Below are 25,070 nucleotides of genomic sequence, written 5' to 3' on the forward strand. Positions count from 1 at the left end.
CTTTTTTTTTTTGAAACCATATTTTGCAAGCTTCAGATAAATATCATCCGAGTTATTCGAGTGCTGCAAGAGAGCAATTGCACATATTGTTGCAAATGTGGCGCCCTGGATTTCTCCGATGTTGCCTAGCACGGTTCGCTTTAGTTCCTTGATTCGCGAACTGCTGAAAGCTGACGACTCTGTAATCAAAACCCATGCAAGCTCGGTCGCCTTTCAAGACGCGATAACTGCAGTCACAGACAGACACTGCCACAAGGCGGGAACGGCACACACGCTTCTAGAGAGGCTGTTTGAAGTACGATGATGCGAATCGCCGCCAAGTCATCTGTTATTCAGGGTGAGACTATCTTTTTTTCTCTTTCCTCGTGCTGATTCTATAATACGTCATTTGAAATGCTCAAAACTATGATAATCTACAGATTTAGATTTTTTTTCTCTCGTCTACAAGCTAAAAAACTCGGAAAGTTTAAAGTAATTAGTACAGGGTTGTTGCTATAATCCGCATGGCTAAGCTCACACCTCAATGAGTGGTCACTAATGTTGTGGGAATAAACTGAAGAAAAATGAAGCCACTTGGTTTATGTACAGTATATTTATGAGAAAGGAACGGCTAACCTCTTCACAGCACTGAGTTTATGTAGAGGTGTAGCGGTTTTTCCTGACAGGCAGTGGCCTTTTCTTAACACTTAGATTCTATATTGTCAGCTAGTCATGACTGCAGTCCGGAGTGCGGGGATACAGCGGAAGTGGCTGCTAAGCAAATCATTTTATTTGGGCCGACTTGTGCCTACGAAGGACTGGATCACTCGGTGGCGGCGTACCAACAAGCGTGCTCGGCGGTCGTCGAACATAATGCCCGGCGCTCCCGGCCGCGCTCTATTTAAAGCAGATAGCGAGCTTTTGAGATTAAGCTTGGAATGTTACTAGAACATTCTGCAACAGGGCAGAATCGGCTCTGCCTGGATGCGATCAATCGAGATGGATCTATGCGCGTCGTGCATAACAAATAAAGCGATAAAGTGGCGTGCCAGCAGCTTTTAATAATGAACAAACAAAGGCTACAAAGATTCGCTGCAATATTTTCTGCAAGTTGCACGGAAGTGATATCCTAGACATATTTGAACAAAGCAAGGAAAGCTTTTCATGCTCGTCGAAGACCACCGGTGTCGGTTTGGGTGGAATACTGTGTAGTCGTTTATTATTGAGCGGCTATGAAATTCTGAATTTTTTTCTAGTATGCCTAGTTGTAGAGTAGAGGTTTTTCCTGGTATTATTCTAAATAAGATATCTTTGCTGGCGCTGTAGAAGGCTGTTTTTTTTTTGTCACAATAGCGCTTCATTAAAAAAGTAATCTTCAATTTCTGTTCACTTTCTGCAGCCATCAAGAGAATAGCAGCCCTACTCCTTTTAGTACTCCCGACTTCGACATGTGAGAAGCTTGAATATTCTTTTCTGTCAGTCCGGTCCGCTATATTTGTGTGTGTATGTGTTTTGCAAACACTCTATCAACCTGTGTTATTTGACTCACCAGGCTGTCAAAGCACAACAGCCCTTTATTCGAAGCAAATTCTTGCACAATTTAATCGCCAGCAATATCAACATTATATATTCTTGATAAATATACACTAGTGTAAGGCTATATTGCACTTGCATTAAATCTCCTCTAGTATAAAGAAGCCACAAAGGATACAATGTAGACCTAAAATCAGCTTTGAAATAATACTCTTTTGGAAGCTTTAACTAGTCTGGGCAAAGGAAAGTAATGGTCTCTAAAATATTATTTACCAGCAAGGTACTTTAGGCCTCTAGTTTCATGATCCAAGAAGCGCAGTGTGGGCTATTAGTTGCGGCTATTCGCTATTATTAGTTTGGCTATTAGTTCCCATGCGGCGACCGCTTGCGGAGGTCATTTCAGGCCCATGTGGGGACTGCACCTGATGACCACGTGAGCGCACTTTGGGCCCCTGCAAATCAACACGATGAGTCATATTTCAGGCTCATGAGGGTAATATAAGCGGCTGCCCAAATTTGGCCCCCATTACCAAATGGGACCGATTGCGGTTCAGCAGGGGCCAAACAACACGTTCCCCATCAGGGGCCGAATTGGGCATTTTGGGCCTACAGACATTTCCGAATGGGGTGGATTCGGCTACAGCAGGGCCCAGCGAAATTTGGGCTAGCCTACGTACTTCGCAGAAGAGAGAGGTGTGGACATTTATTGAGGCGGCGCCATTCCTTTCTGCGCCCGTAGGATCCCCAGGAATCCAATGTCGTGCAATAATATTTTAACCGTCACTCCGATCCCAACATACCACCAGAAATTTCTTCGTCGCACGGTCTATAGCGGGTTAGCCCACATTTCCCTCTAATGTTAGCTCGAAAAGCTGCATTGGGAACCGGCCATGCTTGTTTTTAGGCCTATAATGAAGTTCAGTGAGTCGCAGGTAGTCCAGCATATCACGGAAAGGTGGCACAGCAATTGCTGTGTATTATCCGCTTATTTCCCACCATTATAATGATTGCGAAAATCTCAAGCATGTAATGTTCAGTAATTGATTAAGTGTGCTTATAATTATTACGCGAGTAGCCTGCAACAGAAACATACCAGCAGGTATATTAAAAACACTGAATTGAAAGTACAGCGAGCATGATAGGACGGAGGCATGCCTGTGTGGTCATCCCTATTACGGCCCACTCAGGGCCCAAGTCTTCGCTGCATTGACAGCTCCACTCGGGCTCGCCGCGCTTTTTGCCACGCAGTATGTGCCTTTATGTTGCCTACCCTCCTCATGCACCCGACGTGGGCAGACCTGGACAGTGTGCGGGCTCGCTCGTGGAATAGTCTCCACCACAGCCCATGTAGAACTGCTTTATTTTCTGGAGGCAGCCTCATTTCAGCTAGCCGAGTTTTTTTGGCCTAGAGGCCATATTTTTGTAACATCGGCCCTCCGGCACCAGGTATGGTACCGTTGTGGGCATCATGCGGGCTCGCCCACTTTCCAGCCATAACCACGGCCCCTGTGGAACCAACAGCGGTTTTGAGCAGAAAGTCGCATTTGGGCAAGCCCAGACTATGTCGGTGTATAGCCCAAATTTATTTATTTATTTATTTATTTATTTATTTATTTATTTATTTATTTATTTATTTATTTATTTATTTATTTATTTATTTATTTATTTATTTATTTATTTATTTATTTATTTATTTATTTATTTATTTATTTATTTATTTATTTATTTATTTATTACAATACCCTTAGGGCCCGCAGTGTGTTATAGAGGTGGTGGGTGAAAAAAGAAAAAAATACATACTAAAAATTACAGAGGCAAAAATCATAATGCAGACGCTTGTTCGATAATATGCTTGGTGAAAAGTGGCTTGAAAGATGACGCGTCTTCAATGCAGGCGATGTGGGGTGGAAGGTGGTTCCACTTAGTGCTAGTCTTCGGTATGAAAGAATTAAAAAGCACATTCGTTTTACAAGTTGGGATGGAAACTTTATGCGGATGATCAACACGTGATGACACGTAAGATGGTATAGAAAGACAAAATTCCTGTTTTAGTGTGTCGTTATGAAAGAAAATGCTGTGGAAAGGAGTGAGGCGTGAAATGTTTCTGCTAACTGCGAGATTAGTCAGACCATGTTCAGTTTTCTTTAAAGAAACACTAGCCGTGCGAGAATAATGGGAAAGGATTAAGCTAGCTGAGCGATTCTGAACAGATTCTATAGCATCGATTAAAGTGTGTTGTGCGGGGTCCCATACTGGTGATGCGTATTCTGGCGTTGGCCGTATTAGTGTCTGATACAAAAGTAACTTCAAATGGGATGGAGCCTGAAAGAAGTTTCTGCGTATGTAAGCAAGGGCTTGGTTTGCATTGTTAATAACATATTCTATGTGCATGCGCGAGGAAAAGTTGTTAGTGATGTGAACACCCGGATATTTATAAGATGAAACGTTCTCTAATGAAACTCCATTAATCTTGTAATCGAGTGTTTTAGACGAGTTAGATTGGCGTGAGATGGACATAATTTCGCACGTTGATGGATTGCGAACCATAGACCATCTCTGATACCAAATTAAGACTTTATTAAGATTGCACTGAAGGAGGGAATTGTCGCTAATGCTATGTATTGCACGAAAAAGAACACGGTTATCAGCAAAAAACTTAACGGAAGAGTTAATGCCAATAGGAAGGTCATTATTGTATATCAAGAAAAAAAAAAAAAGGAAAGGACCTAGTACAGAGCCTTGGGTAACACCAGATGTCAGGGCACATGGGGATGGTACAGAGTCTTTAGCTTATACAAACTTGGTGCGATTAGTGAAGGAAGATTCAATTCATTTAAGAACATTGGGGTCAATATTCAGGGAACTGATTTTAAGTAGGAGTAAGTGATCAGATACCTTATCAAAAGCTTTAGCGAAGTCAAGAAAGATGCAGTCGGTTAGTAAACCAGTATCTAAAGATAACATTCTCGTGGCATCTGCCGTCAAGTCTCACAAGGGACCCTGGTGAGCACCATTCGCGTGCGCCAAACTACGAGCTCCGCCATGGCGAAAACGGCAACTGCAACTGCAGCCATTTGAGCTAGCCCAGGTTCTTCCTCTATAATTTCCACTTTTTTCGTTGACTCTGCCCTCGAGTACCCCACAAGGGACCCTTCTGGGCTGGACGCAAAAATTTGGGCTCAGTTGACCACTGCCCCGCCGATGTGGAACCCACGTAGGATCAACAGGAGCAAGCCCGGCTTTGGCTGGCCAGGTTATTCTCCATAGGCGGTCGACACGGCTATTAAAGTAATTTCCCCAGCCCCACTTCCTAATTTGGGAACAACAGGGGCTCCACATCGTGTACAACTCGTTAACTGAAATCAGAACAGGTGCTATAAGATTGCCTTTTCGACAGTACATGCATTCTCTGTCAAAAATTTAGTTACAGTACGAGCTGGGTTCAAAGCAAGATTCAGTGCCACAAAAGGGACACTGCGGGCATACTTGCCTCCACATCTGACTCTGTTGGCCTGAGAACACGTAACTGAGAGGTGCAAAAGAAGCCTTGAAAACAGCCGATCAGGAGTTGTCATTTAGGACAAAAAAAATTGGGATAAAATGGCGACAAACATACGCATCCCCGGGGGACGATTGCAGGGGGTACGATAGTTACCATTGCTTTCCGGACTGTATCGCCACACGAAAATGTCAATGTTTGATGCACAATATTTGGAAACACTGCGTGCTCTGTCGGAAGTGAGACGTGAAGAAATTAATTTGGTGTTTTTCCTGACACTACGATGCTGAGACCCATGCTAAAGAGAGGGGCACGTGCTGCGAAAACTCGAGCTGTCCGTGATGGTCCCATATCTAGCACTCGTTTTTATGCTAAAATACGTTCAAGTTCTTAGCATGCGCACGCGTTCTTCCACGGTATCCTATATAAAGTAAAATTCATCATCGAAATCATCAGCAGCATGATTACGCGCGCTTCAGCGCGGTGAAAGGCCTCTCCAATGTGTTTACAAAGAATCCTGGTGTTCGTGAACTGCGGCCACCTTATCTTTAAAACTTGTCGTGTCATCCGCCCACCTAACTTTCTGCCGCCACATGCTACGTTTGCATTCTCTTGGAATCCACTCGTTAACCTTAAGGACCTGCGGTTATCTTGCCTTAGCATCACACGGCCTGCCTAAGCCCATTTGTTCTTGTTTATTTCGACTCGCATATCATTAGCCCGCGTTTGTTCCCTCATCGGCTCCGCCCACTTCCGGCCTCCTAACGTTACACATATGATTCTTCTTTCCATAGCTGGCTGCGCTGCCCCTAACTCCTAATAATCTGCGCAAGTGAAACAATAATGTCATGACCTGATGAATGGCATTCGGTAGCATTAGACGGCGCACAGAACAATGGTCATGTACTCGCTCAGGATGACATTTCGTTTCTGTTTTCCTTAAACCGCCCGACTTGAGGATAACATCGTGACAAATATTAGGTGGACGCAAGTCGTCTGGTCGTTAAATTGCGTATTCATTGCTGAATAGAAAATGTTTCACTAAGACAATATGAAAATTGTCTTAGGAAACCATTATCGTTGGAGGAAAACGTTTCGCGGAAATAAATGTTCTTCCTCCTCCCCCTGCTCCTCCTGCAATGACGGCACTGCTTGCGTCAGCCACCAAGTCGTCTAAACAGTCTGCCCTGCGTACACGCGAAGGAAAATAGATATCATCAATTGTAATATCAGCACACTGCGGAAAAGAAATTTCGAGCGCTAAAAGCTCACAGTCAGGGAGAAGAATTTTCTTAGAGATAGATTCCTGATGACGTATATGTTTAGATAGCATGGTTACCAATCCGCCTCCCCTACCAGAATTTTGATCAAATCTGAAAACTCGAAAGTTTTTCATTGAAAATGATTTATAAGGTGATCACCACGTTTCGTGCAAAGCACAATATCAGCAGTATGTTTGTGAATATGTAGTTCTAGATCCGGATAAGAAGAGAGTACGGAACGGCAATTCCATTGTAATACTTTGATACCTGCAATGATTACTGACCAGTTGAAGAGGCAGAAACCGCCTCTTTGAGGATATCAACATTGGGAAGAAGTTTGGGTGGTCCTTTTTTAGCGTTCATCTGAGGAGAACTAGATTTAGATGGTGACTAGGAAGCAAGACGCTTCTGCGTAGGACACGACATCTCGACATGTGTTGTGCCGATGTCGGCGCTACATGCACTGCTAGGAAGAGAGGTGTTAGGTGGGACCTGGGAAGCATCAGGAGGTGATGTTGAGCGGCTAGTAGTAGTTGCAGAAGCTAAAACAGATCCAGGCGTTGCTGTCAGAACGGATGTAGATAATGAGACAGATTGAACTGCCACAAACATAGCCATCGCCTCAGAAAATGTGTTTAGCATTCGCTCAACCACACTGTTAAGGGCCTTTTCTACAGTTGTGACAATGGAGGCATCAAGTTGGACTGAATACCCTCAACAGAAGCGCGCACACGACTACCGCATGAATCGTTTTTTCCTGTTAAGAAGTGCGTAAGCATCGGCTCTTGAGCACCGCTTCTCCTTAATGATGTCTTGCAAGCTACGCTCTTCACTGCGTTTTGCACAATCGGTATCATCTGCGGGGTGGTTATTGCTGCAGAGGCAACAATGAGCACACATGAAAAATGAAATGTCAACACAAAACTCGCATGCATTATTCCTGAAGAGGTAATACAAGCATGGTTGGTTAACACTTCAAACGAAAAGTCTTTGCGCCTACAAAATGACCTTAACTGCTCAAGTACTGAGTTTCGCCCGGCTAACGTCTCATTTTCCTATTCTTGTTGTAATTGTCTTATTCGAGTGTTATTTTTTTATCATAAAATATTTCATGTTATTGCCCTGCTGAAGAACGGTGGTGGGCCCTATTCAGAAAAAGGAGATTTTGCCACTTCCGCCATTCTAGATGCCTGATGAAAATCAATGACTTTTTTTTTAATTCGCAACTTTCGGTACAATAAACAGTAAGGCAGAAGGGTGGCTAATTGGACGCCTTGGTAGGCTGCGATGAGAACGGAAAACCGCAGAAGCACCCGGAAAAACAGCCCACTGCCCTTAGGGAAAAAAGGACGTGCTAAAAGTGCATATAGAGCATCATGTATTATTTTAATTTGTTCCGAATTTTTCGTCCCTACGCATAAACTGCAATACGAATGCATTCTCACCCGCCGCGGCAGCTAAGTGGTTATGGTGCTCGGCTGCTGAATCGAGAGACACGGGTTCGATGCCTGCCGCGGTGGTCGAATTTCTAGGGAGGCGAAATTCCAGAGGCCCGTGTACAGTGCGATGTCAGTGCGCGTTAAAGAACCCCAGCTGGTCGAAATTTCAGAAGCCTTTCACTACGGCGCCTCTCAGAGCGTGAGTCGCTTTGGGATGTTAAACCCCATATACCAAACTAATCCAAACGAATGCATTTCTGTCTGCCAAAAATATTGCTTTGTATAGTCGTAAAATTACATGAAAAATACACTTTTGCCTATTAGTGTATTTATAAAGCATTCAATATGTATAAAAATTCACTTTAAATACATAAAAGTAGAATAAAAATGATACATTAAAAATACAGTCACTTAGCCTTAAAAGTCGACTACTAGTCTGCTCCACCGGATGTAACGGGTTAATGCTGTCAACAGCAGAACTAATGACTGACGACGCGATAAGCATGAAGAGCCAATTCGCGAGAAGACCCGCAGTTACCATCAATCAAGATCTCTATGAGATTGCAAGATCAGGAGACGGAACTAGAACCAGAAAGATGTTTCCACGCAGCAAATTCCGACAGAAAGGGACGTTAGCAAGCAAGAAATGCTACGGCAAGTGCCATTATTGGCTTGCCTTATATATACCCATCCAGAGACAACGCAGTAAATGCCCGGTGAGACGTTTTTTGCGCAACAACTCTGGGTCCCCAAAATGTCGCACAATTCCAGTATTGGTCGCGTTCGAATCTGGGGGTGATCTAGAACCAAAGTGTTAGTCTTAACACAGGTCAGAAGTCGAACTGTCAACCAACAAATATACGGGCGTCTAAGGGAGCCGGTCGGCCTTGCCGGTCGGGGTCCTTTAAGCTGGCTTGTTCGGGCCCGGAAGTATCCTAGGCGCCTTTGCCGGTATAATGCTATCATATTTACACACGTAAGCTAAGTAAGTGGTGATTGCCTTCCTCCTAGAAGTTACCATAAACGAAAGGACGACATGAAAGGGACTGCTTTCACTGTTCCCCAAAACGTCATTTCGAGCCGTAGATTGATCCACGGTACACTGCAAACTCAAATAAGCCCAAATAGGAGTATAAATAGCTTGTGTCCGCTTTTAAACTCCTTATTGAAAATTGCGCAATCGACTTTAAGTAGTAAAAATGAGAAAATCCTCCTTTTTTACCGCTGTCGCGAAATGGAGGAGTAAAATAAAGTATTCACATGATTTTACTACTTTTCCAAGCAGGAGTATGTCGGCTTCAATACTCCTTTAGACCCTTTATGCACTCCTTAGTGTCTGCCCGCCGCCTAGTGGCAGCTGCCGGTTCGCTGCACTTGCAGGTGACGACGCCTGCTCGCTCGTCGCTGCCTGCTTGCTTCTGCTTTTGCTGCTTCAAGTTTGTTTGTCATGTTACATGACACCGGATCGTCGCAGCCTTGCGCAGCAGTGTGCTCTGCACAGACAGTGCCTGTGAAGTCTCCAGTGTGTTCGGAGAACGCTTGGTGTTGCATCGCCTACGACGGCAGTCCGCGAGAGGCTTAGCCAGCCTAGCTCAGTCGAACGAAAATGGCGGTGTGTGACGCGTCGACCTCCCGCAGCCTCCAGCTTGCCGCCCGCTCCTTTTCGCGCGCTTGTCGGGACATAAGAGACTGGACATCATCGACCTTAGCAGCAACATGCTGCAATGAACGTCTCACTCAAGCCAGCAATATGTGCAGAAGCAGCGGCTGGTCGTTCATTGTTCATTGTCTACGCAGCATACAAGTGCTGGCTGCTGCCGTTTCGCCGCGCCGACATGGCGGTGTGTGTGTGACGCATCACTTTTCTCGACACCGACGGCCCGTCGTTCTTTCGATGTATTACAGCAAGAATACAAAAGACCGGATTATCATCGTCGTGTATAGCGGTAAGCAGTATTAAACTCTCATTTGATGCCACAGACGCGCATGCACTTAACGCCGCTCCCTTTTCAGTGTGCGAAGGCTTGCTGTGAACCCCGGGTGCACGGAGACGAAAGGCTTCATCGTCGTCCGGAGGAGCCAGCTCTCACAGAGGTCATTAAGTAAGCATCTAGAAATTTGTTGTTGCATGCGGCTGAAAAATAGTGTGGCACTGCAGTCGTGGCTGTTTACGTTAATATGTACGACTGGAAGTAGGATCAATTCTTCTAGCGATCAAATTTTCTCCATACGTTCACGCCCCATGAATATGGAAAAGCTGTACAGGCAATGAGCAGGTGAAAATGCACAGCCTTGGGGTCCGTAAATTTTTGTCACGTTATTACGAACAGTGCTGAGAACAAAACATTGCCTGCCCTAATGTATTGCTTCCTTTCCTGTGTTTTAAGAGGGCCTTGTTATGCAAAGAAGGCAAGCGATTTTATTCTTTTCAGTCATAGCACAGGACATGGCGAAGCCTTAGCGCTCAAGGAGATTGCTTAAATTGTTATATTTTCCGAGTTGGTGGCGTCTTAAGTTGATGGCAGCGATTTTCGGCAGCGGACATGAGGTGGCAACCATACTGAGCGTTGCCTTTCTGTATCGTTAGGCGTCTAGTTCCAAAATTTGGTATCTTGTAAGCTCTTCGCATTTGAAAAATGTGAAAAGAAGTTTCCTCTTCGCGTGCCGTTTCCGAACACATTCCATTATGTGAAACTCGTGGAGGCAAGCGTTCCGGTTCGGACTGCTGATCCCGGGAAGGTAGCGAAAGAAAAAGAATAAAGCATACGCTAGAATACAAGATCCCCTGCTCGAGCTGGGCGCAGTACATTGGTGAAACCAAGCACTTCCCCGAAAAATTGAAGCAGCACAAAGCGGATGTCAAACAAATGAATAAGGAACGAAGCGCGGGTTGACAAGACTGACTTCAAGGGAACTCTTGTGCTGGACACTGAGCCGCACCCGCGCAGGACGCTCTTACTTGAGTCACGGCGCATTCAGCAGACGCAAGGAAATGTTATACTCTCCCTAGAAACCCTACCCCCCTCTTGCATCGACTGTCTACGAGCAGTGACCCGGCGGATGACTAATCGAAGGCTTAAAAAACGCAAGTTGTGACTCGCTCGCAGTCACACCTGGTAAGAACCAAGAAGGTTCCGTCGTGTTTTTTTTTCGCTTTTTTTTTTGGTTGGCGTTCTTTCCTACTTAAATTCCTTTCCCAGCCAGGTAGACCTGTGTAGAATGTTTTTTTTTTAATCCTGGCAACGAATGTGAGGGCAAAGCATAACAGAAGACAGGTGGCGGCGGAAGGGTGGGTCTGGTGGTAGCTTTCTATTCCTAACAGTGCCTGCCACATTAGTCACCCTTACCCTGCCTTTGACCTGTACACAGAATGACGACGCCCTCAAAATGCACGGCTGCGGGTTCTGCCATCAAGGAAATAGCGCTTTGCATACACGCAGTGGAAGCTCACATGCAGTCTTTTGTTTGCATGTTCTGATTTCAATAATTGGTTCTGATATGGTGCCTGGAACGTGTGGGGAACCTTTTGACAAGTGAAAAAGAAAATTATATCGCAATGCTTCTTGCAGTGCCGGAACGCAGACAAAGGCAGCGCGAATGCGCAAGTGCCTCAGTAAGACCAATTTATTTTTTTAGTTTTATTCTTTACGGGAAAAATGTTCCCCATCGACGCTGCTTCCCATTCGCCGTATTGCCTTAACGTTTACGAAAGCGGCTCTCTGGAATTTTTGATTCCCTGAAATACGCGTTTAGCCGCTGTCATGCGACAAGGCACAGATATGTATTAGTTAGTTGATTACCTACTATGTTCTACTAGTAATCTTTTGTAACGAGAAACGTTTAAACTTCAACAACGCCTACTTTATTGAAAATTGCACTCTGAACTGCTTTGGAAACTTGACTTCTACACTTGAAGCACATCATACTTCAAGCTTAGAGGTGTAATTCCTCTGATGCACTTTTTTTTCTAATCTTTCTTTCAGAAGGAGCCTCCTTTGACGTCGTGCCTTTTAACCAGCGATAGCATGACATGCCCGTATGTTGACAGCAAAGCATTTCAAGGTTCCCTCCTTGCTTTCAAGTGTGGTATCTCTATTTTTATTCCTTGGGATATTTCAACTCTGTACCCAAAGACAGCGCGGGTTAAGGCGCTCTTCTTCTTTTCTACAGGGGCCAAGACATTGGTTCTCTGTAACCATCGAAAGCAAGCTGCCGAACACTTGGTTCAAATGTTTTGTACACAATAAAATATTGTTTGAAATAAATCATTGCAATTTCATCGACGCATTTATCCTGGGAGGGCTTAAAAATGAGCCTTCCATAGGAATACTTCATTTCAAATGGGCTTCCTCATCAAGTGAAATAATAAACTCGTCAGGGCATCATGAATGTTACCTTATAGTAAGGGAAATTGCTAAAAAAAATTCCTGTCAAAACTACTTGAAAGGAAAAGGCACGTACTCCTGAAATGTACTATAAAAGTAGCTGCAAAGGAGTATATAATACTTCTGTTAATTGCCATGCTAACTCCTTTGTGATCGCAAATTTACTCCTAAATAAACTCCCGTCTAGAGAGCGGTAACACTTAACTCCTTCCAGCACTCCGAAAGTACCCCTTCAAACAGAGGAGTAGACGATATACTCCAATTCTGAGGAGTATCAAAACCCCTTTTCGGGACTGCGCTACGCGATGAGCAATTTACTCCTATTTAGGTGTTTTTCGGTTTGCAGTGTAGCTTAGGGTGTGATGCAAATATGTTTGCGCGGACGGCCGATTTGTTAGAATTTATATTAATTCTCATTTATGAAAGTACTATGTAAATACATAGCCGACATCCAAACGCGTTTTGCCTAAACTAGATTTCAAGCAACAGATTGTTCAACTTCAGCTTGAAGTGTTCAGCAAATATGCTAACGCGTACAGCCCACTTTTGTTAGAATTTAACTACATTTCAGACGAATTAATTTCATATTTACGAAAGTACACTTTTAATATATTGACAGGTTGCTAAAACCACATAAATATTCTTTCACGTATTTGAAACATGCTCGAAGTATGCTGTAAGTGATTTATTTTGGCAAATTTTGAGAATGTATATTTCGAATAGCAAGCATGAAATTTGAGGAGCCTATTTCCTGTATATTTCTAGAGCATTCATGAATAAAAAAAGGTTAAAAATTCAATACATATATCCCACTAACCGTATATTCCAAACGTATTGGGTTTCGCTGAGGCTAGTGGAAACGAGTGCGCTCACTTTGAAGACATGATTTTTGAAGGAGCAAATTCTAGTGGCAGCACGGCGTATTAGTTCAGCCTTGCCATATATAATCGAGAAGATCTATAAATTCAACGACAGAAAAGGTACGACGGCTGCAAGACGGACGGATCGCTGTCTGACCGACAGGGATTATATCACGTGCCAAATAATCGTTGCGGTTTGAATCGTCCATCCTATTGTAATAATACAAGTATCAACTTCTGCTGCAGAAGAAATCGGTAAGCAATGAATAAGGCTCCAATGTCAACAGTTTGAATCAGCAAACATTGCTCAGAGCGAACGGTGCATTAATGTGTTCTCAGCGCAAAGCACTCAGAATAAACACATGTCTTTTATGGCTTAAACGTTTATGTCTTGTTACGTTTCGCCTTCGTCATGGGGAAGAAAACGGCACGGCTGCAGCGGAACACCGACTAACCCCGAGACGGGCGTTGTGTGAGCGCCTGGATTGCCACGGAAGCCGCGTCCGTCTGCCCGGTTGAGCGAGCGTTTCCCCTACACCGAGTGCGAACGCACGTTCGAAGGCATGAAATGCGCGGGAACGCCGCTCGTGGACATTCCGGCGTCTGTGCTACGTGGATGGCATCGTTCCCCCTCTCCCAGCGCGTGACGGAGGTGATCCCTCAGGAGTGTGTCTGTGTGTTTGTGATCGGTGCTACTGAGAACTTCCTTCCTCGGCAGGCCCGGCCCCCATCTAGGGAACCTAGGGAAAGGGAACTCTCTAAAACCTCGGAAGTGGTACGGCCGAGGGGCTTTTTCATCAGGGCTTTTTCATCTGATGGTCTCCTGATGTGCTGTCCTCATTCAGCGTTCCAGCAGTGAGCGTCTCGTTACCGAGCTCACTTGCAAATATATAAATTTTGCTGTATAAAGTCTTCTCTCCTTGCCTTTTCCCGCATCCTCGTCTCCGACCTCCTTCATTCCCCCTCCGGCGCACGACCATGCTACCTCATCTTTAACAGTCATTATTTGCACCTTGTATTCTCCCATCTTACCAAACCCTCCTTTAAGTTTATAAATAAGTGTGATCATTCATAAAATTTATGAGGCATGTGCGGGGTTCCCGTTAAGATTGGTGTTCTTCCTCAAACCATACACAATCATTTTTTATGATTGTCACGGATTTTATTGGCACAAGGGTATTTTTGTCCAAAGCGCGCCATGACACAAGTCGTTTTTTTACACAACTTTGGTTCAAAGCCCATCTTTCAATCATTTTCACCCCAGTGAAGTCAAGAACTAGGACAGGGGAAATCAATGCAATCAAGGCGAAAAGCTGGGCTAGTTGGTCTGTCGTTGTTAATTAAAAGACTAGCGCATAAAACTAGGACAAAGACAGCGAAGGAGAGAGGACGAGCGAGGTTAGCGCTCGTCCTGTCTGCTTCTCTGTCTTTGTCCTAGTTTTATGCACTAGTCTTTTAATTAACAATAATAATTAACAGGGGAAAGCTTGTGCCGATTGGAAACCGATGGCTTCCCTGTGACACTTTGTGCTCCATGTTCTTCATTATTAAAGCGAAAGCTTAATTTTACTAGCCTCGTGGAGCCAAGGCCGCAGCTCCAGCAGCGCGCCGTCTCGCCAGCTGTACCCACGTGACTAACCTCGTGACTCGCCGTTCGCTTTAGGGATGTGGTGGTGGTGGTAACCATTTATTGACTATGTACAACAGCAAGTATTCGGGATCAGGGTTACTGACCCAGAACCTCAGAAATTTAGGTGGAGCTCCTATTCCGGAGCCCCGATGGCGTCTAACGCCACTCGCGCCCTGGCGGCCAAGGTCCGTTGGGACTGCGGGTCATGGCAGCTGAGCAGCACCGCCTGCCAGGACTCCCTAGAAGGGTGGGAGATGAAGGAATGGGATGGGTAGGGATTGCAAAGGCAGGCCCAGACCATGGGGAAAACGTCTGAGAACGCTGTTCCACATAGGCTACATCCCCCATCAAATTCTTTGTGGAAGTTCTCTAATACTGCGGGGAACAGCACTGTATGTGTACAAATTTTGTGCAGCCATTAATCTGCTCTCCTTACAGAGTTTCGGAAAGTGACAATGACTGTCATTATAATATGTAGTGATGTCTTTGAATGTAATTAGACACTGGATGGGTTCGGAGTAGTCTTCCAGAGCAAGTGTGAGTGCACGGAGAGAGAGTGCGCGGGCCGCCTGATCAGCTAACTCTTTGGCGTGGAATCTCTGGTGGCCGGGGTTGCAGATGACGGTGCAGTTTGGAGGGTCGCTGCTGCGACCGCAATTTTGCAGGATGCACCAGGCGACAGCAGGTATCTCATCCAGCTCAAAATTCCGCCAGGCCCCTTTCGAGTCGGTAATGATGTATTTTAATTGTGGATGGGAGTGGGCTAGCGCAACCACGATTTCCTCCGCATGTCTCGTGCTGTAGGCGCGGAACGTGAGTTAAGCCACTGTGTTGGGGTTGTGGACCACTGCCGCAGTGAACCCCCCCCCCCCCCCCCCACCGACAATGTCTACGCAGTACACGTGTTACTGTCGACCATAATGTCGCTCCAATACTTCCGCACGCGCCTGGCAATGGCCACTGTGGTCAGACTGTGACACGTTGCGAGGAATGGGTCGGACGCTGAGGGAGCGTCTCCATGGCTGTGGCGTTGGTACCATTTTCTCAAAGGTGATGGAGTGTTGGATGTGGCGTCGGCCAAGAATGCAACGACCAGATGGCGACTGGATGGCAGGCTGGCCGTCTCGCCAGCACGTGCCGGGAGGGAAGAAGGAAGGAAGGAATAAGCATTTATTGAGTCGGAAACAGAAGGCAGTTGAAGCAAAGCAGCTGAAGTCTTCTCCCCAAAGCTGTTGCCGACGCCGTGGGGCCGGCGATTAGTGCCCCCTAGTTTCCAGGGTGGCTGGAACGACTCACGCTAAATGGTGGAAGGCAAAGTCCTGGAATCTAATTCACTGCAATGTTATGTCTAGCAAGTCGTCCTATTTTTCGGAAGGTTTGATGGTATGGAAGATCGCAAGGGGGGCGTCTGACATAGGAAGTTTCTAAGATAGGGTGGGAGCGGGCTATCTCTTTTCACTTCCCCGCTACTTGCTTTCCTGCCTCTCAGAGTTCACGACTCTTTCGCGGCCGTTGTTCCTGTTACTTTGTGCATGCGACTGTAGACTCAGAAGTTTAAATTAATTTTAGGTTTTAAAAGCCAAAATGACACTAGGTCCTGTCAGTGTGAAGGCAGAGGCAGCGGTGGCATAGTAGTTGAGCATCCGCCTCCCAAGTGTGAGGTGCGGGGTTCGATCCCTAGTGACACAAGGTACCCACCGGTGACACAATGGGTACAAGCTTCCCCTGGCCTGGTGCTTGGCTTAATTAGGGTGAAATGCTTGAGGAATGGGTCTTTGACCCCACCTTGAGCGAACGGAAAAACGCTGCACCATGATGCTCTTTGGCCGCAGATGACCTTTAGTCTTAAAAATTAACTATCATCATTAGTGCGAATGACACGAGCATGGTTGCTCATCTATTGTGCAGTAGAAACTGAGTACTCCAGGGCTAGCGTACAAGTTCATTATTTGACTCTGAGTTTTAGAGTCTTCTAATCATCAATTTTTCCCGGCAGGAGCAGCTCAACAGGTTGATATTGGTCTTCTTTGGGCAGTAAGAAGCAGAGATCGCTGACTAAGCTTTCTTTACGCGCGCAGACTTACAGCAATGCCCGGAAATACACATGGAGCATGGCAGCTATAAAGGTGACTGTTGCACGCCCGGTGAGACCGTTACCTTCTACTGTGACGACATGGATCGCTACCAACTCTTGGGTGCACCCTCAGCTACCTGTCTGGCCAATGGTACCTGGAGCGCGCCGGTGCCGGCCTGCATTGGTGGGTCTTTCATGCATGCGCTAGTTAAATGCTTAGCATGCATTGTTCGAAAATGAAATATATTCTGTGAAATTTAGGAGCGAAACATACTATGCGCGGGCTATTGAGGGCAGCAATTGGGTCTTTAATTTATGTGCGTTTATTTAGTCGTCTCTATCGCCAGTCCGTTACCGCGTTCTTCCGTTGAAGTGTTCGAAACGAGAACATGCCACCGATCGGTTTCATGAACTCTTCCAGGACGTCGAAGGGTGTGAGGCAAGGAAATGTGATTCCCGCTTGCAAATGTGATGAAGTAAAACTGATAAACAATTTTTGGCATCCAGCTCATGCTCACATTCGCTGCATACAGGTGGCTAGTCTGGCAATTGTTGCGAAGTGCTTGGATACAAGAACCACGCCGCACATGCTGTGTGGTGACTTATTGGAGCACAGCAGCAACAGGAAACATCTCGCCCCGCCCCATGCAGTTTAATAGCAGTAGCCCTAGGCGATCGCACAACTGCACTACTGGCGAGCGAATATTCAGATCCCGGAAATAACGGCCCTACGAAAGTATGGAAATGCAGTAACGATGGCCAAGCACCACGATGGCAGACTTGACTGCCTTGTCTTGCGTTTTTAACTATTTACACTTTTGGTGGCTCTTTCTGGCGCAGTAGTTTTGCAGAAAACTGTTTAAACTTCATATTTATACACATAAATCAGGCACCACCTGATCGACAGCATAAAATCTGAGGTGGTTTAGAACTCGCAAAATGAAAAGCCAATAAAGGCTGGAGGTTATTAGGCGATAGCGTATACAGCTCGTTCGGTTGAAAACCCGTCGGCGTAGTGGTAGTCGGCACCGCGTGTCGGGTATAATCGACGGCTAAGGAAAACAACCGTGTATCAAGGTAATTTGTGCTTCTCGAGATGGATTATTATTTGATGTGTGATGGGGGTTGATGGGTATTAGAAATTATTGCAAATAACAGAATAATTATTTAATTAAAGAAATGACACATTGAAAAGGGGATTCAAAGATATTAAGTCACTCAGAATGAGCACCAATGCTTGATGATGCTAATTGAAAAAACTACAGTGTGTACTTCATAAATTACTTAATTGAAAGAAAGAACTGAAAAAAAAAATGAAAAATGCGTTCAAAGGATCAAAGTGCTCACAACGGAAAGCCTAACACAGCTTAAGTGTCCTCTGCAATTTTCGATACAGGGATCCGTTCGAATGCATCGAAATAACGATGCGCTGCTCAGTGCTCATATTACAGCCCACCTGCCACTCTACTATGATGCAAATATAATTTAACAGTTCAAGTGCTCTTTTTACTGCAAACTCTTGGTGCATTGTTCTCCACTTGCATGATGCGTTATCACAACGGCAGTCGTTGGTGTTTGAGATATGCTCATGTATTCTGCTGATATTTACTTAAAAATATGCAACTTGCATTAGAACTGCCTAAAAGCGTTTTGCTCCATATTGCCACGTATCATTGTAGCGCCCGTTCGTTCGCGCAAGGCCGCAGAAAAGGGGTGTTATCATTTTTGTTCGTGACGCGAGAAGCGACCAGACTTATCTCGATTGTTCACAGCCGTGAACAGCTGCACCTACGTGTTTCCAGATTACTCTAGAAGATCTCGACCTGTTATCTCGAAGTTTCCTTGCCGGCTTTAAATTGAACGATGCCGCGAGCAGGAGGCATTCGTAGTTCGACGACCGACGAGCACGCTTGTTGCTTACGCCGCCGCCGAGTGATTCAGTTCTTTTCCGGGCGCAAGTCAGCCCAAATAAAGAGCTTCATTTGCAAGTCTTTCTGGTGTCTTCCTGACCGCTGGACTGCCGTCACTACAACGTGACATCTGGTGGAGGTGCGAGGTAGTCTTTCATGTTCCGGACACCCCCTACAAGTCGTGACGCCAGCCCTCTGAGTCATTCACCGCAAGACCTGACTCCAGTCCACTGCGCAAGCCGACGTCTGCTAGGGGACGCACCTGAGTTCGGGACTCTGCCGGACACTACCCGGAAGCGAAAGCCAGCAGCAACGTCCACAATGAGCTCGCCCCAGACGACGACTCCAATCATTCTGCAGCAGCCCCGGGTGCCACCAACCTTCGACGCTTCGCCTGGCGCCGACCCCGAAGAATGGCTAGAGCAGTTCGACCGTGTGGCTGTCTTTAACAACTGGGACGATGCCATGAAATTTAGGTACGTTTTTTTTGCCCGGGAGGGACCAGCAAGAGTCTGATTAGAAAATGACGAAGCCAGCCTCGAGAATTGGGAAACCTTCAAAGAGCAGCTTCACAAGACTTTCACAAACATCGTGAGAAAGGAGAGAGCCCAGCAGCTCCTAGAGTCTCGCATACAACACCCAAACGAGATCGTTGCAGTGTACACTGAGGAGATGAAGCGTCTCTTCCGGCGTGCCGACTCGAACATGAAGGAAGAAGAAAAGGTCAAGATGCTTATGCGAGGAGTTAAGGAACAACTCTTTGCCGGCCTCGTACGGAACCCACCGAAAACCGTGGCGGAATTCATAGAAGAGGCCTCCACGATGGAAAAAACTCTTGACGCCCGAGCCCGCCAGTATGACCGCCAGCAGAGCATTTTCTCAGCAAACTGCCTGGACACCGCTAACAACGATAACCTGCGGGAGGTTATCCGTCAAGTTGTGCGAGAGGAGCTCCGACGGTTGCTGCCAAATGGAACGCAGCCGCAGGTTACATCACTCACTGACGTAATCCGGGACGAAGTTCAACAGGCCTTGGGTGTGTTCAACAGGCCTCCACGCAGCCTATGGAGCCCCCAGTCATGACTTACGTCGCAGCTGTGCGCCGTCCTGCACCTCGACGACGGGACTCAAGCCCCTATCGCCCTCAGCCAGCTGCACTGGACCGCCGCCCTCTCGCCCCAACCCGCCCATCCTACGAGCGTCGCACACAGCCGAGGAAATGCGACGAGTGGAGAACTCCCGACCAGCGCCGCCCACTATGCTTCCACTGCGGCGAAGCCGGTCACGTCCTCCGGCACTGCCCATACAGAAGACTGGGCATCCGAGTGTTCTCTTACGACGCTCCACGACCCCGACCCGGCCAGCGGCCAGCCGAAATCGAGGAGGTTTTGCGTCGGGAAGAATACTCATCGCCGAGCCGCCTATCACGTTCCCCGTCGCCATCGTCCCCGCGCTTTGTATCTCCTAGCCGAGGTTACGCCGTGCGTGGACGCTCCCCCAGCCCCCGGAGGTTAAACTAAATAAAGCAGCCTCTGGAGGTGAGGTTGCTTCTAAGCGCAATGATAAAGATCCTCCATCGACGAGTACTCAAGGCCATGCCTCAACGACGACGACGACGTAGACGACAACACCGACGACGACAACACCGACGACGACGACACCGACACCGACGACGACGACGACGCGGCCAGACCTGAAGCTTTTACCGCTGCCCAGTGAAGTAACGTCGGAGTACGCCGACCGCAGCCTCACTACTCGACGAAGCCGAGATCGTACACCGAAGACAACGTGCAATGCGAAAACGCGAACAAGTGACCTTGAAGTTATGATCGACGATCATGCGGTTACTGCCTTGGTGGACACCGGAGCTGACTACTCCGTCATGAGTGGGCCACTCGCTGTCCGACTCAGGAAGGTAACAACAACTTGGGATGGCCCGCTGATCCGCACCGCAGGTGGCAACCTGATTACGCCGTCAGGACTCTGCACCGCGAGAGTTACTGTAAACGGGAGAACCTATGCGACATCCTTTCTGATCCTACAGCAGTGCTCGCGAGACGTGATTTTGGGAATGGACTTCCTGAATGAACATCGACCGATCATCGACCTTCGATCTAAGTCGATCAAACTTTCCACGGACAAAGCCATACCTGTTGCGACGAGCGCGACTCATCACGTTGCCTTAAACGTCCTCGACGAAGCATTGAGCGTGCCGCCCCGATCAAGTGTCCTGGACTGCATAGGTACTGGAGACATCGAAAATGCCGAAGGTGTCATCGTGGGGAACACGCAGTTACTCCTGGATCGAGGATTGGGCGTCGCAAGGGGAGTCGCCGAAATCCGACATGGCCAAGCCCAGGTGTTGGTAACCAACTTCACCGAAGAATACCGGCATCTAAACAAAGATACGACTATCGCTTTCCTCGAGGAGCTGGTAGACATCAGAGACATATTTGTCCTACCCGACCAACCCGTAGAACCATCTGACCAAGGCCATCAACCAACGTTTGATATCAACCCAGCATTAATCCGGAGCAGACAAGACCCAATACGCAGCCTTCTTCAAAAGTACAGCGACTGCTTCTCATCAGCATCGAATGTGCGACGAACCAGCCTTGCCAAGCACCGCATTGTCACAGACGAACACGCCCGACAACTGCGGCAGAGCCCCTACCGCGTATCGCCGCTAGAACGCCAAGCTAGCCGCAAGCAAGTTGAGGAAATGCTTCGTGACGACGTCATCCAACCATCGAGGAGCCCCTGGGCAGCACCAGTCGTCCTAGTGAAAAAGAAAGACGCCACCCTTCGCTTTTGCGTCGATTACCGCCCCCTGAACAGCATTACGAAGAAGGATGTCTACCCCATCCCCCGCATCGACGATACATTGGACCGGCTGTGCAACGCTAAGTACTTCTCATCGATGGACCTGAAGAGCGGCTACTGGCAAATTGAAGTCGACGAACGAGATCGCGAGAAGACTGCGTTCATCACACCAGACGGACTCTTCGAGTTCAAGGTGATGCCAGTCGGCCTCTGCTCTGCCCCAGCGACGTTCCAGCGAGTAATGGATACGGTGCTCGCAGGCTTGAAGTGGCAAATTTGTCTAGTCTACTTAGGTGACGTTGTTGTCTTCTCCTCAAGCTTTGAAGACCATCTCAGAAGGCTTCGGATAGTGCCGGAAAGAATCAAGTCTTCAGGACTAACACTGAAACCAGAGAAGTGCCACTTCGCCTACGAGGAGCTGCTGTTCCTTGGTCACGTCGTAAGCAAACATGGAGTTCGCCCAGACCCTCAGAAGACGGCTGCGATCGCAGAGTTTCCACAGCCTAATGACAAGAAAGCTATACGCAGATTCCTTGGATTGTGCGCTTATTACCGGCGATTCGCCAAGAACTTTTCGCGCATCGCTGAACCTTTGACCCAACTTACCAAGGCCGACGTGCCTTTTAAATGGGAAAGGCCGCCAGAGGAAGCTTTCAACGAGCTGAAGCGCCGCTTACAGTGCCCTCCTGTGTTCGGGCACTTTGATGAAAACGCCGAAACCGAAGTTCATACCGATGCAAGCAGCGTGGGCTTAGGAGCGGTCCTCGTTCAGAAAAATGGCAGACAGGAGAAAGTTATCGCGTACGCTAGCCGTTCACTGTCGAGAGCCGAAGCCAACTATTCGACGACAGAGAAAGAATGCCTCGCCATTATTTGTGGCACGTCCAAATTTCGCCCCTACCTATACGGACGACCATTCAAGGTTGTGAGTGATCACCATGCTCTGTGCTGGCTGGCCAATTTGAAAGATCCCTCCGGCCGCCTTGCTCGTTGGAGCCTGCGTCTTCAAGAATTCGACATAACTGTAGTCTACAAATCTGGCCGCAAGCATTCCGATGCAGACTGCCTATCGCGAGCCCCCGTAGACGCAGCACCGGAAGAGGAAGACGACGACGCTTTCCTAGGACCGGTAAGCGCCAGCAGTTTCGCGCAGCAGCAGCGCTCGGATCGTGAGTTGCAAAGCCTAGTTCATTATTTGAAAGGCAAGACCGCATCGCCTCCCCGGGGGTTCAAGCGCCAACTGTCGTCCTTCGTCCTTCACAATAATGTCCTCCAGCAGAAGAACTTCGTGCCCAACAGGACAGTGCATCTTCTTGTCGTGCCCAAAATTCTCAGGCAAGAAATTATGCAGGCATGTCATGATGAGCCGACCGCAGGGCATCTCGGGATTGCTCGCACGTTGCACCGCATCCAGGAGAAGTACTATTGGCCGCGGCTAGCTACCGACGTTTCCCATTACGTTAAAACGTGCCGTGAGTGTCAGCGACGCAAAACGCCTCCGACTAGACCAGCCGGACTCCTGAACCCCATACCACCGCCAACTAAGCCCTTTCAGCAAATAGGGATGGACCTCCTCGGCCCCTTTCCGACTTCATCATCAGGTAACAAGTGGATCATCGTGGCCACCGACTACATGACCCGTTACGCCGAAGCAAAAGCGTTGCCTAGTGGTGCCGCAACAGAAGTTGCAAATTTTTTGTCGAACAAATTCTCCTGCGACACGGCGCCCCCGAAGTGCTCATCACAGACAGAGGAACGGCGTTTACAGCGGAGCTGACGCAAGCCATTTTAAACTACAGCCAGACAAGCCATCGGAGGACAACTGCCTATCATCCACAAACCAACGGACTCACAGAGCGTCTGAACAAGACCATCGCAGACAAGCTCTCCATGTACATCGATGCCGAACACAAGACGTGGGACTCCATTCTGCCATACGTGATCTTTGCTTATAATACTGCCATCCAGGAGACAACCAGGTTTACCCCATTCCAGCTGGTATACGGCAGGAAGCCCACGACAACACTCGACGCAATGCTTCCCCACGTTTCCGATGAAGACAACCTCGACGTCGCCGCCTACCTTCATAGCGCCGAGGAAGCGTGAAGACTTGCGCGGCTTCGCATTCAAGACCAGCAGCACACTGACGCCCGACGCTACAATCTGCGCCGACGAGACATATATTACAAACCAGGTGATCGTGTTTGGATATGGACGCAAGTTCGCCGCCGTGGATTCAGTGAAAGGTTGCTGCGACGCTACTTTGGCCCGTACAGGGTTCTCCGTCGCATCGGTGACCTCGACTATGAAGTCATCCCCGACGGCACGACAGCATCTCAGCGACGCCGCACACTCCCGGAAGTCGTACATGTCGTACGCCTAAAGCCATATTATGAACGCTGAAGGACTCGAAGGTTGCATTTTCCGTGTTTATTTTCATTTTCAAGCATCGAGACGATGCTTCTTTGGGAGGGGGGTAAAGCCACGTATCATTGTAGCGCCCGTTCGTTCGCGCAAGGCCGCAGAAAAGGGGTGTTATCATTTTTGTTCGTGACGCGAGAAGCGACCAGACTTATCTCGATTGTTCACAGCCATGAACAGCTGCATCTACGTGTTTCCAGATTACTCTAGAAGATCTCGACCTGTTATCTCGAAGTTTCCTTGCCGGCTTTAAATTGAACGATGCCGCGAGCAGCAGGCATTCGTAGTTCGACGACCGACGAGCACGCTTGTTGCTTACGCCGCCGCCGAGTTTCCAATGTTTCCAATGTTGCAGCGCCTCCGCACGCGCCTCTTTGAGCAAGCATGCGTGGACGCACTGTCAATGAGTGAGGATGAGTTCTTGCTCAAATGGTCGACATATTTCATCGTCCTGCGCGGCGGTCGATTGTCGGCTTTCTTACTGCCTTACTGACGTGCTCAGTGCTGCGTCACTGCGCATGTGCTTGACTGATCAGAGCATTGAGTTCAGCAGTTTTTCATTGTATTTTTGTTCACATTAGAAAAAAATAAACTTCTCTTTCTACGCCGCCGCCGAGTGATTCAGTTCTTTTGCGGGCGCAAGTCAGCCCAAATAAAGAGCTTCATTTGCAAGTCTTTCTGGTGTCTTCCTGACCGCTGGACGGCCGTCACTATAACGTGACAATATCAATACCAAGGGTATACTCTGTTTTTTTTCTTTTTTTCAAATCCACTTTAATGTAGAGTCGACAGCGTAAGCTGAAAAGACTAAGCGGAAGTCATATGTGTGTGACAAAGAGATAAAACCTGCACTTGCAAGTAGCACTGTAATATTTCGATCAGGCCACGCGGCTTGTGTCTCACTGGCATACCGTTACAGCGATACCGGCATCGCAAACCGCTTGGGGTCCGCAATTTTTCCTTGATTTTAAGTCGAGGTGAGAAACAATAAAGAGTTATTGAGACGCATACGGTTTATAGAAGCCAGACAAACAAAATAGCGGCAAAAAGTTTTATTGCGTAAGCAATATTACGCCAGGTCTCAGCCTCTTCGCGTGGCCACGGCGGTAGGCACGTTTGACCTTTAGAGCAGCCGAAGATAGGCCCCCCACTTCAAGCCGTTAGGTGGCCATGCCGGTAGGCACGGCGCGCAACAGATGGAGCGTATTACCATAGTGTAAAGAGGAACATGATTAGCAGTCTGAGCAATAGAACC

The 25,070-nt window shown here is 47.5% G+C and overlaps 1 protein-coding gene across 1 annotated transcript in view; it reads left to right on the top strand.

Moving 5' to 3' along the window:
• The first annotated feature begins 402 nt into the window (after window positions 1–402).
• LOC149360639 (complement factor B-like) overlaps window positions 403–25,070 on the top strand; it is a 182,368-nt gene continuing 157,700 nt past the window's right edge. The window contains exons 1-2 of the mRNA XM_089572423.1: window positions 403–1,429; window positions 16,666–16,845. Of these exons, the coding sequence (XP_089428549.1) occupies window positions 16,692–16,845 (154 nt within the window). The 5' untranslated portion in view covers window positions 403–1,429; window positions 16,666–16,691. The remainder of the gene's footprint in view (window positions 1,430–16,665; window positions 16,846–25,070) is intronic.

This window comes from Amblyomma mixtum, chromosome 2 (genome assembly GCF_055824585.1).
Source record: "Amblyomma mixtum isolate Tamu chromosome 2, ASM5582458v1, whole genome shotgun sequence".
Taxonomy (NCBI): Eukaryota; Metazoa; Arthropoda; class Arachnida; order Ixodida; family Ixodidae; genus Amblyomma; species Amblyomma mixtum.